Genomic DNA, 16,418 nt, shown 5'->3' on the forward strand with positions numbered 1-16,418 from the left:
TTTTTGTTCCTAAAAAAATTCAAAATCCTAACGTGATACCCCTGTTTTGTCTGGCACAATGGCGCAATGACGCTTCCTGTCTGTCCTTTGCGTGAGTGCTCGATTTGAATACAGAAAAACGCCGCGTGAAAAGGCGGAGGGTTTTTCATAGTCATTTACTGACAGTACACCTGACGATGATTGTTATAATATTTTGTAGTTTCTAGTTAGTATGTCGGAGTAAGTGTAGTTGGTTTTAACTTATTTTTTTTTTAGTTAAGCTCTTTTTTAAGTGTAACTTTTTAAATTCTATTTTAATTGAATGTTTCACATTCTCAACATTTACCACGTAGCAAAAGACGGACTCAAGCAAATTAAGTTATTTTAGCTTTGATTTCCTGGACAGTGTTTCCACTCCGGTAGATACGGTGATAGAAATCGAGCCACGCTGTCCGTTGAAAGTAGGAAAAGGAATGTGCTGTGGTTAGCGAATGGATGGACAACATGGAGGATCCGCGGGACGTTCAAACTTCCAAACGGAGCGGCAGGTTCTGGTCGTTATTATCACCTGGTTCTGCCGTTGCAATGGAGGTTAAACGGAAGAAAATACGAGAGAGCGCCTTATTTCTGCAAACAGAGGTATGGGCGATACCGGGACACGGAAAGAGCTTGAAACGCTAGAGCGGGTGCAAAGTACAACAGTAACAATACGAACTTAACAAGCTAACGGCCGTTTGTAACTTAAAGTTACACAATTGCAGCAACGGTGTCTCTAACAACATGGAAGTAAAGGCTCGAATGGAAGGACGCCCGCGTCCTGGCGATGACACTCTGCAGAGAGTAGAGAATATGAATTTGTTGTGCTTTCGCCGGATTTCTAAGAAGTTACAGGTCAAATTATAGTTATATTTAAAAAGATCATGTAGTTAATTTTCAACTTCCATCCAGCATATGTTGGTCATTGGGAGAGCGCCTCCTCCTGATCCACCACATCACCTCACCGTCCTCTTTTGTTGCTCTTTAGTATTTACTTCTGGTATTTTGAGAACTGTTGAGTCGTTTTGGTAATATTTTATGCACAGATGGTATTTTCAGCTTATGAACTATAAGTAATTGCCTTTCTGTTTTATAATATTACTGTCTTTGGGGTTTGGAATGTTGGGATGAAGTCATCAATGAAATACTGGGATCGAGGTTTTTGCTGTTTTCTGACAGTCTATTATTGTAACAATTATTTTGTTAAATAATAAATTAATTGGCTGGTACATCAATTGTAGTAGTTGCAGTAATTGTAATAGTTGCATCTGCACGCAAATAGATTAAACAATTAACAAATTTACTGTCATGGTCTTTTCTACTTAGTACAGTCTCCTACAGGCTTTATCCCCTTTTCTGTGAATATCCACTTGTCTTATAACTGTTATTTGCAAATATCTTTGGAAACTTAACTTCTGTTTAGGCCAGAAAGATTAAGCTGTTATTCTCTTTTTGCCAACCCAGTGTAAAATGTAATTTATTGTAAAAGTGCAAGGACGATGCTAACTCCCTCAAAATTGCTCATGGATGAACAGGCATTAGACATAAATTGACTTCACCAAGGTGACATAACATATTCAATGGCAACTTCACAGTAACTTCACTGGTTTAGCTGCACCAAAATGTTTCCCCTCCATTACATCAATCTCATCCCCTTCTGTTATAGAAAATTGTTTCATAGGCTAACCTAATTCAAAACATCATAATGAGCTGCCAGTCTATGTTGTTTAGCATGTAATAATGTGATCATTTTTTAATTTCTCCTGTCTATGTTATGTCCAAGAAGAACACGAACGTACAAGAAAAGCTTGACTTTGAGATGCGAATGCAGGAGGGGGCCTACAAGCTGCTGCTGGCTTGCAGTAAGAGAGAACAGATTCTTAATGCTTCCAAGAACCTGATGACCTGCAATGCCAGGATCAAGGCTTATATCGCTCAGCTGCAGAAGACAAAAGCGCAGCAGGACATGATGAGAGCAGTCAATAGGTAAGGCGTTGAGTTCTTGCTGTGTTCTTTGGTGTGTAAGGTGTCTTGTAAAAGTTGCAGTTTCAATCACTGGATTTCAGTTTTAGAAAACAAAATCTAAGTTTGTAGACTAATGTCTGCTTCAATCAAGAAATGAAATCCAGGTAAAAAGGAGAAAAAGCAAGACAGAAATAAAGTGGAATTTAGAAAGCAGGGTTTTTTTTTTTTATTCCTATTGCTTTTTGTTGCAGTGAAGTCTTTATATATTATCACTTTTAAGCATAAATTGGTATTTTTATTTTAGACACTCAGATCCTGTTTCAGATGGCCGCGTGCCCTGTACTGGGACAATTGCATTGTCTGGTAAGAATCATTCACCACCGGAAATTCATAAATTGTATATTAAAGTACTTAAAGTTATCTACTTAAACAAAATGGATATAGACCATTATAGAAAACTGCTTTGTGAATAGACTTTTCATCTTTTATGTGTCTATGATTCAGGGCTGCGTATTCCTTTGATGTGGAGAGATTCAGACCACTTTAACGACAGAGGAAGTACGTTTGTCCACCTTCTGCTAACAGTTGTTCTTATTGTTTAGCCTTCTCCACTAACACATACACTACACTTTTTGTATTTATTAGGCTCACGTCGAATGGCGGTGTTCTGTCTGCTGCAGATCGGCACACAGGTGTTTGACACAGAAATGGTGGTGGTGGACAGATCAGTCACTGACATCTGCTTTGATGGAATAACCATCTTGTAAGTTTTTGTTATGTCCATTATGCACAGTAATACACTTGAAGCCTCTGCACTTACTTTTCAGGAGCCCTTTTTTGTCAAACAGTGGTGGAAACGTAATGTGGTGTTGAGAAATTTTTTTTTTTTGATGGAACTGTGTAGCCACATGTATAGCAGAATATATAATTTTAGCTTTTACAAACAGATGTGACTGCCCACAATTGCATGAGTCCTGCAAAATTTCTTTTTGTATTTGTCCATAGCATTTGCTTTTGTCTTTCTGTTGTAAACATTTTGCTGTTTATACTTCAATTAAAATTTCCTCTTGCAGTAAAGAAGTCACTCCTCAGTTTGAGCTGAAGGTGGAGTTGTGGAGCTGTGCACTGGAGGAAGAGGTCGCATTGGTAAACACGCCAAAGAAATTGGCCAAGAAGCTCCGCAACTCTTTTGGAAAAACTGCTGGGAAGAAAGTCTGCCCTCTGCTGGACAGCTCAGACCCTGACACATTCCTCCAGTACAACCCAATTCCCCCGTATGTATTGTGTAATCCCATAAAGCCCTTTACAGACTCTTGGCGTGGTATTTTAGATTTTTGTCGTTGGCAACTGACTTTATTATTACTTGTAACTGAAACAAAGAATGTAGCTGCGGGCTCCAACAAATGTCAGAAATGTAATAAGGGTTTAAACTAACATTTAGTGTCATGTATGACTGATATCTTTTTAGTGCTAATTGTTTTTGTTTGTTTTTTTCTTTTTCTTTTGTTATGTGTGTGTGTTCACACATGTTAAAGCTTTTAAATGGTCCTACCTGTATTTTATTTGTGCCGAGAGGAAAAGCCTACCTAACAGCATTTAGAGCATCAAATGACACTCTCTACTGAACATCTGTAAGTGATACTTGCCACCTGTTTTGTGGGACAAATAATACTGGGATTGTTTGACCTTTGCATGAGGAAATTAGTTTACAAAAGGCAAAATACTGTAGGGTATGTGCACATGTTGGGATTAAAGGGTGAGAGTCTTCATATATCGAAGTATCTAGATATTATTTTACTGTAAGGCTAGGATTGAGTATTATTCATTTATGAATAAGCTTGGGAAGCTGAAGAATAATAAAGTTAGGGCAGTTTACTTGGAATAATGATTAACACTTTGTATGTGTTTGTGTGTGCATCTTTCTGTACCAGGGGAGCCAAATACAGCCTGCTGGCCTATACTTCACTGTCTCTGGCTGAGGCTGAAGGCAGCTTTCAGTCTCACTCCTTCATTGTCCTTCAAAATGGTAAGAAACAAGGGCGCAGAAATGTAATAAAGGAATTCTGCTGTTTAGTATTCAGATTTGATTCAATAGTGTGTTGATATATTTTTACACCATTAAAATGGAATGCTGAAAAATCTATAATTGAAGTTGAGCTTAGATTACATTCCTTCCTATTTGTGATTAAATGGATAAACCAGGTTTTGTTAACAAGCTCTAATTTTAGGGTAGCTATGAGTTGTGCTATTAACTATGAGCTATGAGATGAGTTTCCACTATGATAAATTACTCTTTAATAAAAGCAAACATGATTTAATTTTTTTAATGACTGTTTTTGTTAAACATTCAAATGACAAAAGCTCATCTGTCTTGTAAAACTGCATCCTTTTTTATACCCAGAGGGTTTTATTTTCTCATCTCACTTCAGTTTGTATTTATTCCTTTTTTATTCTTTTAAAAAAGAAAATACATTCTTGTAATTCTTTTCTCGGCATACCCCTTAAAGCATTAGGGTTAATGTTTATGAATCTGTATTTTCTGGGCTTTCAACGCTATTGTTCTTTAACTACACAGCTGAGTGGTCATCTTGGCTTCCACTTTATGGCAACCTCTGCTGCCGGCTGGTGGCTCAGCCTGCCTGTATGACACTGAGTGTGATGACCGGCTACCTGAGCCAGAAGGTGAGTTGGGTGCAGTTATTGTTAGAAGTTGCCCCAAAGCTGGTTCCATTGTTAAAACACATTAGTTGTATTCTGTCTTTCTCATGATTTCCAGCAAAGCGTGGAGGGGATGAACTGCTGCTGCAGGCTTTACTGTGTTTTAAGTGGTGGCCTTTTGTCCTGTTACTTCACCCCTGAAGAAATTGATGCTAAAGTACAGCCCACTCTTATTGTACCCATCAATAAGGTAAGACAGAGAAATTCTTCTATATTTTTTTACGTTTGATGTTTTGCTTCCTTACCTGCTTTAAAAACATTACAGTACTGGAATTTACCCTAACTACTCTAATTTCTTTGTGAAATGTACATTTAGTCATTCGTCAGATGATTTCATCCAAAGCAGCTTACAGGTGAAGTACAAGGCAAGCCAAAAAAAAAAAAAAACTGAATTAAAGTCAGTGAAAAGACATTGAAAGCAGTGCTATAAGAGGAAGTATCTCTGTTTGACAGATATTCATTCATTTATTTATCTTATTTATTTAGCAGAAAAGCAATGTCTTCACCATGTTTTTTTTTTGTTTGTTTTTTTTCTTAATATTCAGTATGAGGTTGCTGAGTGTGCTGACTTTATTAGCTCATTTCACCATTGTGTGACCATTGAGCTGAAAAGGTATGCTTGGGATCTTTTGCTGTGTGGTCTAGGGACCATCAGAAGCTGTTTTTAGAAGAACTGAATATAAAAATCAGTCTTTATTACAGTTATTTTTATTTCAGTTGAATATTCCCTAACATTTGCAGTATAACCAGATTACAAAATGCCACATTACTCACCGAGATCCTGCTTGCATCTGTGGCAATAATAATATACCTTTTAGTGCAAGAGAACCTACAGAGCTCTTATGTGTATACTGTGGATTGTTTCTGCAGGACACCCGGATCCACATTATGGAAAAGGAGTCAGCGGGCCAGAAATCCAGGAATCTGTCTATTATCAACACTTCGCTAGAGGGTTCTCAGACCATTGTCTTCACCACAGACACAAGGGAGGAGCTGGAGGACTGGCTGGACGCCCTTCACCAGCACCTCTATGATCAGAGTGAGTGTATTTCGGTGTAAGCATAAAGCACATGGTCTTACAGGATTTGTGTTTGGAAATCAGTCTCTGCAGGACAAAATGCAACAGACATTTAGCTTAGCTCCTCTTAGCAAGAACAGATATATAACCTGTTCTTGTTTACAACCAGGCCATTGGCTGCATTGCTGTGACCAACTAATGAAGATCGAAGTTGTCTCGCCACGGAAACCATCACTCTTCCTCACCAAACAGGCTGACTCTGTTTACAACGACCTCAGTGAGTAGAGTAATTGGAACAAGTAGCTGAAGTGAGTTAGATGGAGGTTGATAATTCGCTGACTGCATGACGTTTAATTTTTTCAAGGATTTGTATTTTTGCTTAGTTAAAAAACAAGTCATTTAACAATACAAATATTTTCAATTTTAGCGGTAATGCATAAAAGTAAAATCCCTTTACATGGTAATTAGAACTAGGCATAGTTGACATTGCATAACCCATCACGCACAAGAAAAGACAAAGTTGACATTTCTTTGATACGCTTAATTTTACCTTAGTTTGCTTCTCTTACAGGTATAAATTCACCTAGCAAGTTTGAGAGCATTACAGATATTATTCACAACAGGATAGAGGAGACAGATGGCCGTTTTCTTCTTGGTCATGAAGAAGAAGAGAAAGAGGTGCCTAACTGGTCCACTCTGTTTTATGGTTCCCATTCAATGGTAGTGCAGAAGAGTGTTGTGTCCCAGAGCAAAACCTCCACTCCTTGTTCAAGCCCCAACCCCAACACCTGCTCTCCATCCACTAGCAACAAAAAGCGGCGTGCACCACCCCCTCCCACTGAAAGAGAGCCTTGTATACCTCGCAGTCATCCACCCAGACCTCCCCGCCCTCCTCCTCTTCATCCTTGTCCCCTCCTCTCGCACCAGGAGAAGGAGAACTCCGACACTTGCACTTCGCGCCTGGCCACAAGGCCCAAAACTGGCAGGCCATCTCTGGATGCCAAGTTTTCTGCCATCATCCAACAGCTCCAGCGTAATAATGCTGGCGGAACTGGAGCCCTCAGCCGGAAAAATGCTCCACTGGGCGTCCTTGATGTACAACCACAAAGTCATGTTCAACCCCCTCTCCAGCACCTTGAGTACCCGAGCAACCAAACCCAGACCTCTGATTCCACGGCTGAACATGGTTTGATCAGACCCAGTCAAGGTCCTGCTCCAGTTCCTGCACCAAGGAGCAAACTGAGGAAGTCTTTCAGAGAGAGGATGAATCTTAAAGCTTTGTGACCATGACCTTTTATCATTTAGCCCTTCTTACCACTAATACCAATAACTACAACAGCAATTACAGATTTTTTAACTAAGCTAGGTAACACTGATAAAATCACTTTTGATATTGTAATGGATTTGACTTTATCTTATGATACTGTGATATTTTTGGCATAACTATTTGTGTGGTTCTTTTTGTGAAGGATTCTTGTCTGCTTTTAAAAGTTTTATGAAGAGATCATTACAATTCTAATATCTATATGCTAAATAGGAAGATGGAGCCAGGACATGACCTCCTTTAAATTCCATCTTGTAATTTTTACATTGTAGCTTTTGAACAAATTAAATGAAATTCTAATGGTTAGCTTTAGAGCCAGATTTTAACTTTGAGAGAGCCAGGGTAATTGTTTCCCTTTGCTTTCACTCCATGTTATGCTCACTATGTGCAGGTGTTCCACCTTCATATTGAGTCGATCAATACAAGTGGTAACAATCCTCTCCTACAACTCAGCAAGTAAGCATATTTTCCCAAATGTCAATTGACAATTATTCTACTTAAAAGATGCATGGCATGGTCTCTTAAAAACGTAAAATAAGATAACTGTCCCACGCATTTCCCACTGCAATATCAATATTGTATTGATACATGTCCAGCTCCTTTTTATAAACTTTTACATGTGCAGCTAACCCATAGATAAATTTGAGAGCTGTATGTTGGCTTGACCGTTGCCATCATCAATCCCGCTAAAATGGAAAGGTTTATTTCTCAGCTCTGCTGCTGGAACATGGGCTGAAGGAAGAACGTTTGCAAAAGCACTCAAATTGGAATTGATCCATTGGCCAACTGTGGAGAAGCCATTCCTTTTGGAATTATTGACTTATTCCACTTACTGTGATGACTTTATGACCACTATAGCTGTTTTTAAGGGAGCAGGATTTTAGGAGCAATTGCAAGCACTAATGTCACTTCTCCATTTCCCAGAGGTCTTAATAATGGAGTGACCTTGGTTTTTCAGTGGCTACACAGTATGTCCCACATAATTCAACATTGCAGGCCATAAATGCTGTAAACATAATGAAATGAGACTTTTGAGTGGCTAAAATAATGAATGCCCTTATGTTTCTATTTTGAACATATCCAGTACTGTTAGACACTGAATATTGTTTTATTGTTATGGCTAAAGTCATCAGTTAATATATTGCAAGTTCTGTAGAAAGACACAAATAACTGTGCAGTGTAATATTAAAACAGTTTTCACTGTTTTAATATGTATAGTATAGGAGAGGTTTCTTCTGTGGGCATCAGGCTGAGAAATGGTGGGTTTTTTTAATGCATAAAACTTCTACAGCTGCTTTATGCTTTTACAGGGACAGTTGATAAAAAGCCAAATTAGTCAATTTCATATTCATGTTTTAAAAATAGTGTTTTCATGTCTCTATTACCCGAGGCAGCAACAATAACTTAACAGCAGTAATTTCTAGCATGTCTTAAATGTTCTTTATACTTTATTTTTTCATGTCATCTCAGTTTTCCTTTCAGCACAACTTATTTAGACTTTAAGAGGGACTGTTCTTATATACTAGTGAGTAGTGATTTTAGTGCTGTATAATTTGAGTCTGGTACAATGTGAAACAATATTGTAGTTATCTTCATATTGGAAGTGCAATTCTCTCATCACTCTGTTCACTGTTGTCTTGAAAGCTAACTATTTTTTTTTTTTTAATTATTATTGCTGATCTGCAATAAAATGGCCTACATTCTACCCTGGTGAGGCTGTTTTATTTTTGCTGAGCTTGGAAGTGTTACTGAATATTTTTCATTGTAAAGGTTTACCAGGGGGTGGCAATAAAAGTCAAAGCATAGCTTTTATTGCAGCCTAACACACATCTCAGAGATACATGCACTGGCAAATTTTTCTACTGCAGCAAATACTGGAGAGGCTTCTCTGGCTATGAGCCCAGAAGTAGCCTGTTGTGAAGATTAAGGCGGATGGAATCTCATAGCCAGATAATGGTATTACAATAATAAAACCCCATTCACGCTGCATTACTCAGGAAAAAAAGAACATTATATTGGCGTTAGTATACTAGCATTAAATATCAGTTTATTCAGCCCTGGCTCTTTATCTGCAGTTAAAAACAATGGAGGAAACATGTATTGATAGTAAAATATTTTAATTAAATATACAGGAGGTCATATAATACAAAAAGTCTTTATTTTTGTCTTGCTCGCCAGCTGGGTGATTGGTAAACAGATGGCTACTGTATCAAAAACACTTTCAGGATGCACATCAATGGAAACAATGTGGGAGGGGGGGAAAGTGAAAAGACAACAAATAAGAGTATCCTAATTCTTAAATCATAGTGTTTAACTAACATGATCACGGTGACCTTGAAACGGAGCAAACAAGGACACAGCTAGATTGTGTAACCGACTTTTATACTGTTTTTATACTATTTACAGGTTATAACAGTTTATGTGATAACAACCACGCGATACTATCTACAGTGCTATTTACATAGAGAGGGGTTGTCATGAATTGATCCCATATGAATGTTCTGTACAAAAACCAGCACTAATGCCAGTCTTACCTAACACACAGCAGTGTACAGTACTTAATCAGAAATCAATGTCTTTATCTAAGTATTTAGTAAAACTTTACACATAGACATTTACAGTTTTCTTTTCTTTTGAAACACCAGACATGTTCACTGTATATTTCGACTATCCAGGATTGCAATTACGGTGGCTGTAAAAGCCAGAGCAGGTGTTGTCTTTCTACCTTAGGCTGTGGAGCATGGTAGGTATACTTTATGGAGTCTGGTACCTTTTCATCACTGTTAGAGAACACATAGAGCACACATGTCCTGCAGGTGACAGACACCAGGCTTGTGTTAATTTCGTCAAGATCAGTAAATCTCTCCAGCTTCTTGTATAATTGACAGCCTGACTGCCAGTTAGGCTATGTAAGTAGTAAGTATTTATTTAAGCACAATTACTAACCATTAGGTTAATGCATAACAGTTTACAAACTTTAAACATTGTGCCTTACCAAGTTAATCAAGTCTGGTGTCTGATAGCCAAGTGTGCCATAGAGCTTTTGTATGAGTGTATGTGCGATGCATTTCAGACAAGAGTGACAGTAATATTGATATTCCTACCCTGCTACAGAAGATGAACCTTAACAACTGTAGTGCTAACTCTAATCCAAGACTGCAAAAGGCACAGATATTTGCAAAGCAATAATATCTTAAGTGACAACATTCCTATCAAATCATACAGTGAGTCTTTTCAGCGTGCTAAATAAAAGAGTCTGTTTTGTTCACCCCCCCAAAAAAAAGCTTTTCAAGTCATGAACAAAAAGATGAAATGCTGATTTCTTGTGGTGAGCATTCCACAGCAGACGGCTGCTTCATTATGCTGGTCCTACAGACAAAAACAAGCTGCTACAGTCTACTCATAACAAGGGATTTTGGGGTCATATTACTCTTAATTCAGAAAGAAAAAATTAAAACGGCTTTTCATTAACTCATTAAAACATTTGTGGTTTGTCAACAGATCAAACATGATAACTGCTTATGCTGTATGTGAAATGAAATACATAATGAATAAAACCTGAACTGAGTAAAAAGTGAGTCTACAGTACATCTGTCATACACAGCACCTCTGAATGTTATGATGAAGCTATTTCATGTTATGCAGCACCGCAGCAAGTGTTAATGTCTATTCCAAAGGGCCCAGGTGGAGTTACTGTGACACAAACTGACAACCACTTTCAGCATGGAAACATGTAAACAGATACAACACTACTGGCTGCCTAAAGTGTAATAATGCGCTAAAGAGCAGTTTGCAATGGTGAACACATCTCATTTATATAAAGACATTTATTTATGTTGTCATGTTAGTTGTAGTGTTTTTAAGCAACAAAGTTTAGCCCTCAGATGCAGTAAACAAATGGCTTTTCTCTGTTTCCCTCCACTCTTCTTTCTCTCTCACACTTTTCTCTCTTAATCTCTCACATACGCAGACACACACACACACACACACACACACACACACACACACACACACACACACACACACACACACACACACACACAGAGCAACAACCTGACTCATGGTGATTGAAAATGGCAAACTGATTTGTGAGCACATACACATGAGCATTGTGCAAATAAGGATACATCAACAAAAAAAGATACAGTAAGTGGTGATAAAAATAAAGAACAGTGCAAAGTATATAAACAAATGCATACACAAATAAAAAAGAAAGTGGAATTTTCAGTCTGTAATCAGCCGAAGTGTTTTCCTTCAACTGAGCCACAATCCCCGAGCAAAGACAGACAAAACAAAGCTGAAACAGTCTGAGGATGGAGAAGGAGAGAAAGATGTCCTCTCTCCTTTACAGTCTAGTGCTGGGATGTACCGAGGATAACTGAGGTGGTGGGAGGGTGGAGAGAGGGTACAGGTGGTGCAACAAGTCCTCATACATTGCTGCACCACCTGGATGCCTGTAGAAGTGGTGCGGGCTGGGGCTGGAGGCCAGCATATGCCTATGGAGCATCAGGGAGTGGAAAGCTAATGGGGGCACGAGGGGAGACACTGCTGACTGGCTCTTTAGGTACTGCAGACCTGGGTGCTGCTGGAGACCATCCTGGGCTCCTGGTGTGACCAGGCTGCCAGGCGGGTACATGCCAGCGTAGAGGTGTGCGGCGTGAGGAGGGGGGAAGGTGGTTGTAGGGTGGCCCTCAGGGAGGTGGTTGCTGAGGTGAACTGGATGGGCTGGCTCAGCTGGCTTCAGCTCCTCTGGGTCGCTACGGCGAATAGAGCCTGCAGGGTGGATTGGCGTCACGACGCGGACTTTCCTTTCTGGGACTTCCTCATTGTCAGCCTCGCCCAGGCTCCGTTTACTGGGTCGAACCGGGCTGGTGAGGGACGAATCACTTGAAGCTTTGGGGCTGGGAAATGACTGCAACGACTCTGCTGAGCTCTGTTTCGGGGGAGAGATGGTCATAGGAGTAACTCTGCAAGCCTTAGGGTGAGATTCTAAGCCCTGTTGTATGATGGGATATGTGAGACTGCAGAAGGAGGGTTTGGAGAAGGAGGAGACCCTCTGAGAGAGAGGTTTAGAAATTGTGAAGTCTCTAGGCTCATCTTCTGCCTCTCTGCTCTCTCTGTGTATTTGAGTCCTGTCACTATAATGAGATCTGTAGGCCAAGCCCTCCTGTTCTAAACCACCACAGACAAAGCTCTGGGTGCCTTCACGGTCCCTGCTGTAGTGCTCTCTTCGCTCTCCATTGCCAAAGCTTGCCATCCTCTCCTGGCTCAGGCAGGTCTCAGTTTGCCTGTACAGGTTGTGGAGGTGAGGGGAGGAGTAGCAGTCGCCTGCGTAGCTCCGGGGCTGAGAAGTTGGGCCTTGGAGTAGCTTTTCACCAGTATTCTTCACACTGTCCGATGCATGTGTTTGCGGGAGATAGGGCTGCCATGGGGCAGTGACTTGAGGCTGGAGATGGTGGCTTGTCCGGCAGCTGTAAGTGTCTGTAAGCTCCCCAGCAGAGCTCCTCTCTGATGAAATACTGGTGGCTTGTTGGTGAGGCTTGCTGCTCTGGGCATGCTGAATGACTGACGGTCTGAATATAGGCGCTACCTCTGGGATGTTGTCTGACACACACCCGTGCCTTTGTCCCACCACCTCCTCCTCACTCTTTCGCTGCTCCTTCTCCCGTTCAACCACTGATATGACGGGGAGAGAGGAGGCAGCTGTAGGAGGTGCAGGCTGAAGAGATGTTGAAGTAAAGGAGAAAGGATTGGACTCACACACTTGGGAGAGAAGTTTCTTTTTGGCCAAAGGAGACATGACCCCCTGGCTGGCTTTGCAGTAGGCAGCTGTCTGTGCGGGGCCTTGGAAAGACTCCTTCTTTATCACCCCATAGTATTCTTTTTCTGAGAGGGAATCTGCGCTCAAGTCTATACACTGTGTTTCTGCCTGCTTACACATCGGTAACACCTTCCCCACTCTCCCACCATGACTTTCTATAGAGTCTTTGACCCTGGAGGAGGACTCAGGCAGACCAACATGTCCAGCAGGTTTGTTCTGATCCCATCTGTGAGGCAAGTATGGGTTTTTAGGAATGAAATGCCCTTCAGTTTGCTGTTCACATGACAGTTTTACTTGGAGGGCCTCACTCATTTGCCTCCATTCAGGCTGGAGACCAGGCCCTGTGTGGAGGGGTGGTTCAGCATGTGGGGCTCGGTATTCTGGCTCTTTGGGAGAGAATGAAGATGGCTGCTGCACTGCCAAAGACTCTTCTTTCTTCAGGGTAAGATGTAACTCTTCCTCCTCTATTACAATTGGATCGTCAGGAGATACCTCCTGTTTTACGACTGTGGACAGCTCATGATTCTCCTCTTTCCCCTTGGAGTCCTGAATGGAGAAAAATTACATTTCTTAAGAGTTTGTTCACAAAATAAAAGACACTGATATTTTATAGTTATTTGGCTGTTTTGCATTGTTGAGGGAGCACAATTAAACACAAATTAAATACTAAAAGGAATTTAGAGCAAGAAAGAATCCTGAGGAGACACCAGTTCCTTACATGTGATTGTTCTGGGTCTTTCACGATGTCCCCTCTGTCCTTTTTACTCCCCGGCTTAAGATTGTTGCCTTTCAGCTTTTTGGCCCCCACCCCTTTGGCTTTGGCTCCTGAGACCTTCTCCTGGCCACCCTCCTGTTTCCTGGGTTTGGATAAGGGAAGGGGTTTGTCCTGCTCACCTTTAATGTGTCTCTCATATGGAAGGAGGAGCCTGAGGAGGAATAAGGGCAGAGGAATGCAGATGAGCTTCTGGTATGATCATTTTATGTCACACTCGTAAAACACATTTCAAGCATAATTGATGTTTTTGTTAAGGGTACAGTGGTCGGTAGAGTGGTCATCCATCAATCCCACAGTTGTTGGTTCAATTGCCGACTCCTCCAGTCACATGTCGAAGTGTCCTTGAGCAAGACACTGAAACGGTGTGTGTGTGTGTGTGTGTGTGCTTGTGAGTGTGAATAAGTAAATGAGAAGCAATGTAAAGCTCTTTAGGTACCAATGGGTGGAAAACTGTTATATAAGTGCAGATTTACACACACAAAACATATTTTCTAACCAAACAAAACATTTAGACACACCTGTACTCTTACTTTTTGAAAGAAGTCCATGACAACAAGTAGAAATTAAAGTACAATAAACCACATAAGTATTGTGTTTGTTAATACCAAAAACAGAAAGAGCTGCAGCTTTGCCACAGGCATCTAGTGTATCAAATGTAGTGCTTAAAAAGTTCCTTGGTTTTATACCTGGCAAGCATTAACAATCCTATTGTAATTAAAGTAGGTTAGGGGAAATCCAGGTTCAGATGGTTGCCAGAGTATGTGTGTGTGTGTGTGTATGTGTGAATGTCTGTGTTTGTGAGAGAGAATGTGAATAACCAGTTATGTCTGCTGAGAGAGATCACATTTGGTATTAGTTTAACCTTGAGAGAAAAGAATATGTGCATGTTGTGTGTGAAAAGCTAATGTGGTTGGGAACGAGAAAAAAAAAAGAACAGACACAAAAGAAATCGAATAGTTTATAGAAAGCTCACAGTATATAACAACTAATTGAATATACTAATATGACTGATCACAAAGAAGTTACAATAATAAAGTATCTCAGCTGGTAAAAGTATGCTGCAGTTTTTAACACACTGCCCAGTCGACATGATTTAATGCAGGATGGCTGCATATACTCCAGCTTAATTATAAGTCCATAGTAAGTGACAAGGAACAGTCTGTTGAAAACATGAAACTATTTTTGACTTCTGTTATTTCTCTTCTGAATACTTCCCAAGTCAATTTTCCGTATCTGATGTCACAACTAATGGGAACATTAGGATCTGGATAACATAACAATACCCATGTGTAAAATAATAACATGAGGAACCCAGCAAGGGAAAATTTTAGACTTTATTGCTTAGAAAAAGAAAATGGAAATTGGCACTAGACCAGAAATAAGAAACGTTGGAGAAGAGGAAACCAAGACAACTGAAAATCTACAACACTCCAAACTTCAATAAGCTCCTCTGAAAATCTCTCTAGCTCCTCTGCTCTGTCAGTTTTTTTACAATAACAATCCATAAAAGCCAGACAGAAACATGACTTTCTCAGTCACAAGAAAAAATAAGGTCTTCTCGTGTAACGACAAGAGATGGTTGCACTATTCCTTTTAAGGGACATGGCGGTAAAACAAACAATGAATCAAGAGCTGGTTCGCCTCCTCTTCAAAAGGAAGAAAAAAAAAGCCTCAGAGAGTTCAAGAGGCTCTGTGGGATTTTTTGTTATTTTTCCTCTGAACAAAAGTGCTGGCAGGGAAAGCGGTGAAACTACATTTCATACAGCTGGTCTGGCACCAGGCCCCAGGCCAAGAAAGGAAATGTACTATTAAATGTGACTTATTGGAAAGATGGAGAGCAAAGGGGTTGTGAAAGAGAAGAGGGCAGGCTAAGAGAGCAAAAGGGAAAAGAAACAGAGGGAGAGAGGGAGTGAAAGAGGGGATAATTACATGTTAATGAAGAGCAAAAATGATTCTGAATGAAAGAACAAAGGATCCTAGGAAACACAGAGAAAAACACACTGTCTTTTTAACTTTAAAACACACAAATAGGGAAGTGATTCTCAGGGTTTCTAAAATTAGATTCTCACAATAATTAGGCACAGTTACATAGAAAAGACACGTTATAAAACAATTATGAAACTTTCTATATGATTTCTTCAGGATGGTAAATGTGTATTCCCCATGTGCCAATGTTTATTGATCACTGCAGAAAAGAGGCATATATTGTACATACACAGTGTACCAGTGTGCATTGTTGACTATCACAGTGATCTGTGGGAAAGAGACGGCTGGCTTGGCCTGGGTCAACTTTATGGAATGTCAATTATGAGGTGGGGGGTTGGGGAGTCACAGACCCGGATAATGTAAGAGCTGAGATTGGGAAATTACCGCAGTCTTAAATTGTTCCAAATGGAAAGACTAAGAAGCTGCGTTAGTCAGGAAACACAGAATCAGTCTCAGGAAGCTCCCCATATTGTAAGAATCATTTGTTTGGTTAATAAATACAAGATGACTTAAAGGAAATTGTAGCTCAATACCTAGCATTATACGATTTTATTCAAATTAACACGAATGGCTGAATAACCAAACACAGTTCAGACTTCTGGGCACTCACTCCCTTTTCCATTTTTAACATTTTTAACCCTAAGGTAAACAACAACAATACATTATAACAATAGAGCTCTCAGTGTGAAAGACTGGAATAATGTCAAGAAGTGTGTGTGTGTATATATCTATATATCTATCTATATCTATATAGATATGTGTCAAGTAATCAAGTTAAAAATATTACTTCATATTC

The 16,418-nt window shown here is 40.0% G+C and overlaps 2 protein-coding genes across 5 annotated transcripts in view; one reads left to right on the plus strand and one right to left on the minus strand.

Annotated features, from left to right (window-relative positions):
• The first annotated feature begins 266 nt into the window (after window positions 1–266).
• rtkn2 (rhotekin 2) lies at window positions 267–8,745 on the plus strand. Of its 3 annotated transcripts, none has more exons than XM_067515613.1 (12): window positions 267–618; window positions 1,799–2,001; window positions 2,285–2,343; window positions 2,485–2,538; window positions 2,626–2,743; window positions 3,054–3,254; window positions 3,912–4,006; window positions 4,556–4,662; window positions 4,757–4,888; window positions 5,569–5,737; window positions 5,886–5,993; window positions 6,288–8,745. In XM_067515613.1, exons 1-12 carry the CDS (start codon window positions 475–477, stop codon window positions 6,998–7,000), a joined length of 2,103 nt encoding a protein of 700 aa, XP_067371714.1. In that variant the 5' UTR covers window positions 267–474; the 3' UTR covers window positions 7,001–8,745. The 3 variants fall into 3 exon arrangements, with proteins under 3 accessions (XP_067371714.1, XP_067371723.1, XP_067371732.1); XM_067515622.1 differs by having other exon boundaries at window positions 1,802–2,001; XM_067515631.1 differs by lacking the exon at window positions 267–618 and adding an exon at window positions 647–870 and having other exon boundaries at window positions 1,802–2,001.
• Window positions 8,746–9,181: 436 nt separating this feature from the next.
• Window positions 9,182–16,418, minus strand: part of arid5b (AT-rich interaction domain 5B) — a 73,248-nt gene continuing 66,011 nt past the window's right edge. For both annotated transcript variants that reach the window (XM_067515600.1, XM_067515589.1), the window contains 2 exons: window positions 13,580–13,787; window positions 9,182–13,407 (listed from right to left, as the gene is read on the minus strand). In XM_067515600.1, the coding sequence (XP_067371701.1) occupies window positions 11,386–13,407; window positions 13,580–13,787 (2,230 nt within the window). In that variant the 3' untranslated portion in view covers window positions 9,182–11,385. The remainder of the gene's footprint in view (window positions 13,408–13,579; window positions 13,788–16,418) is intronic.

The sequence above is a fragment of the Channa argus genome, chromosome 1 (assembly GCF_033026475.1).
Source record: "Channa argus isolate prfri chromosome 1, Channa argus male v1.0, whole genome shotgun sequence".
Lineage (NCBI taxonomy): Eukaryota > Metazoa > Chordata > Actinopteri > Anabantiformes > Channidae > Channa > Channa argus.

Bases quoted from the DNA above. Each gene is read 5' to 3' on its own strand.
- rtkn2 (XM_067515613.1), top strand. From the start codon at position 475: ATGGACAACATGGAGGATCCGCGGGACGTTCAAACTTCCAAACGGAGC. The intron at 2,002-2,284 runs GTAAGGCGTTGA...TTTTTATTTTAG, and splicing joins ATGATGAGAGCAGTCAATAG to ACACTCAGATCCTGTTTCAG. The intron at 5,738-5,885 runs GTGAGTGTATTT...GTTTACAACCAG, and splicing joins CCAGCACCTCTATGATCAGA to GCCATTGGCTGCATTGCTGT.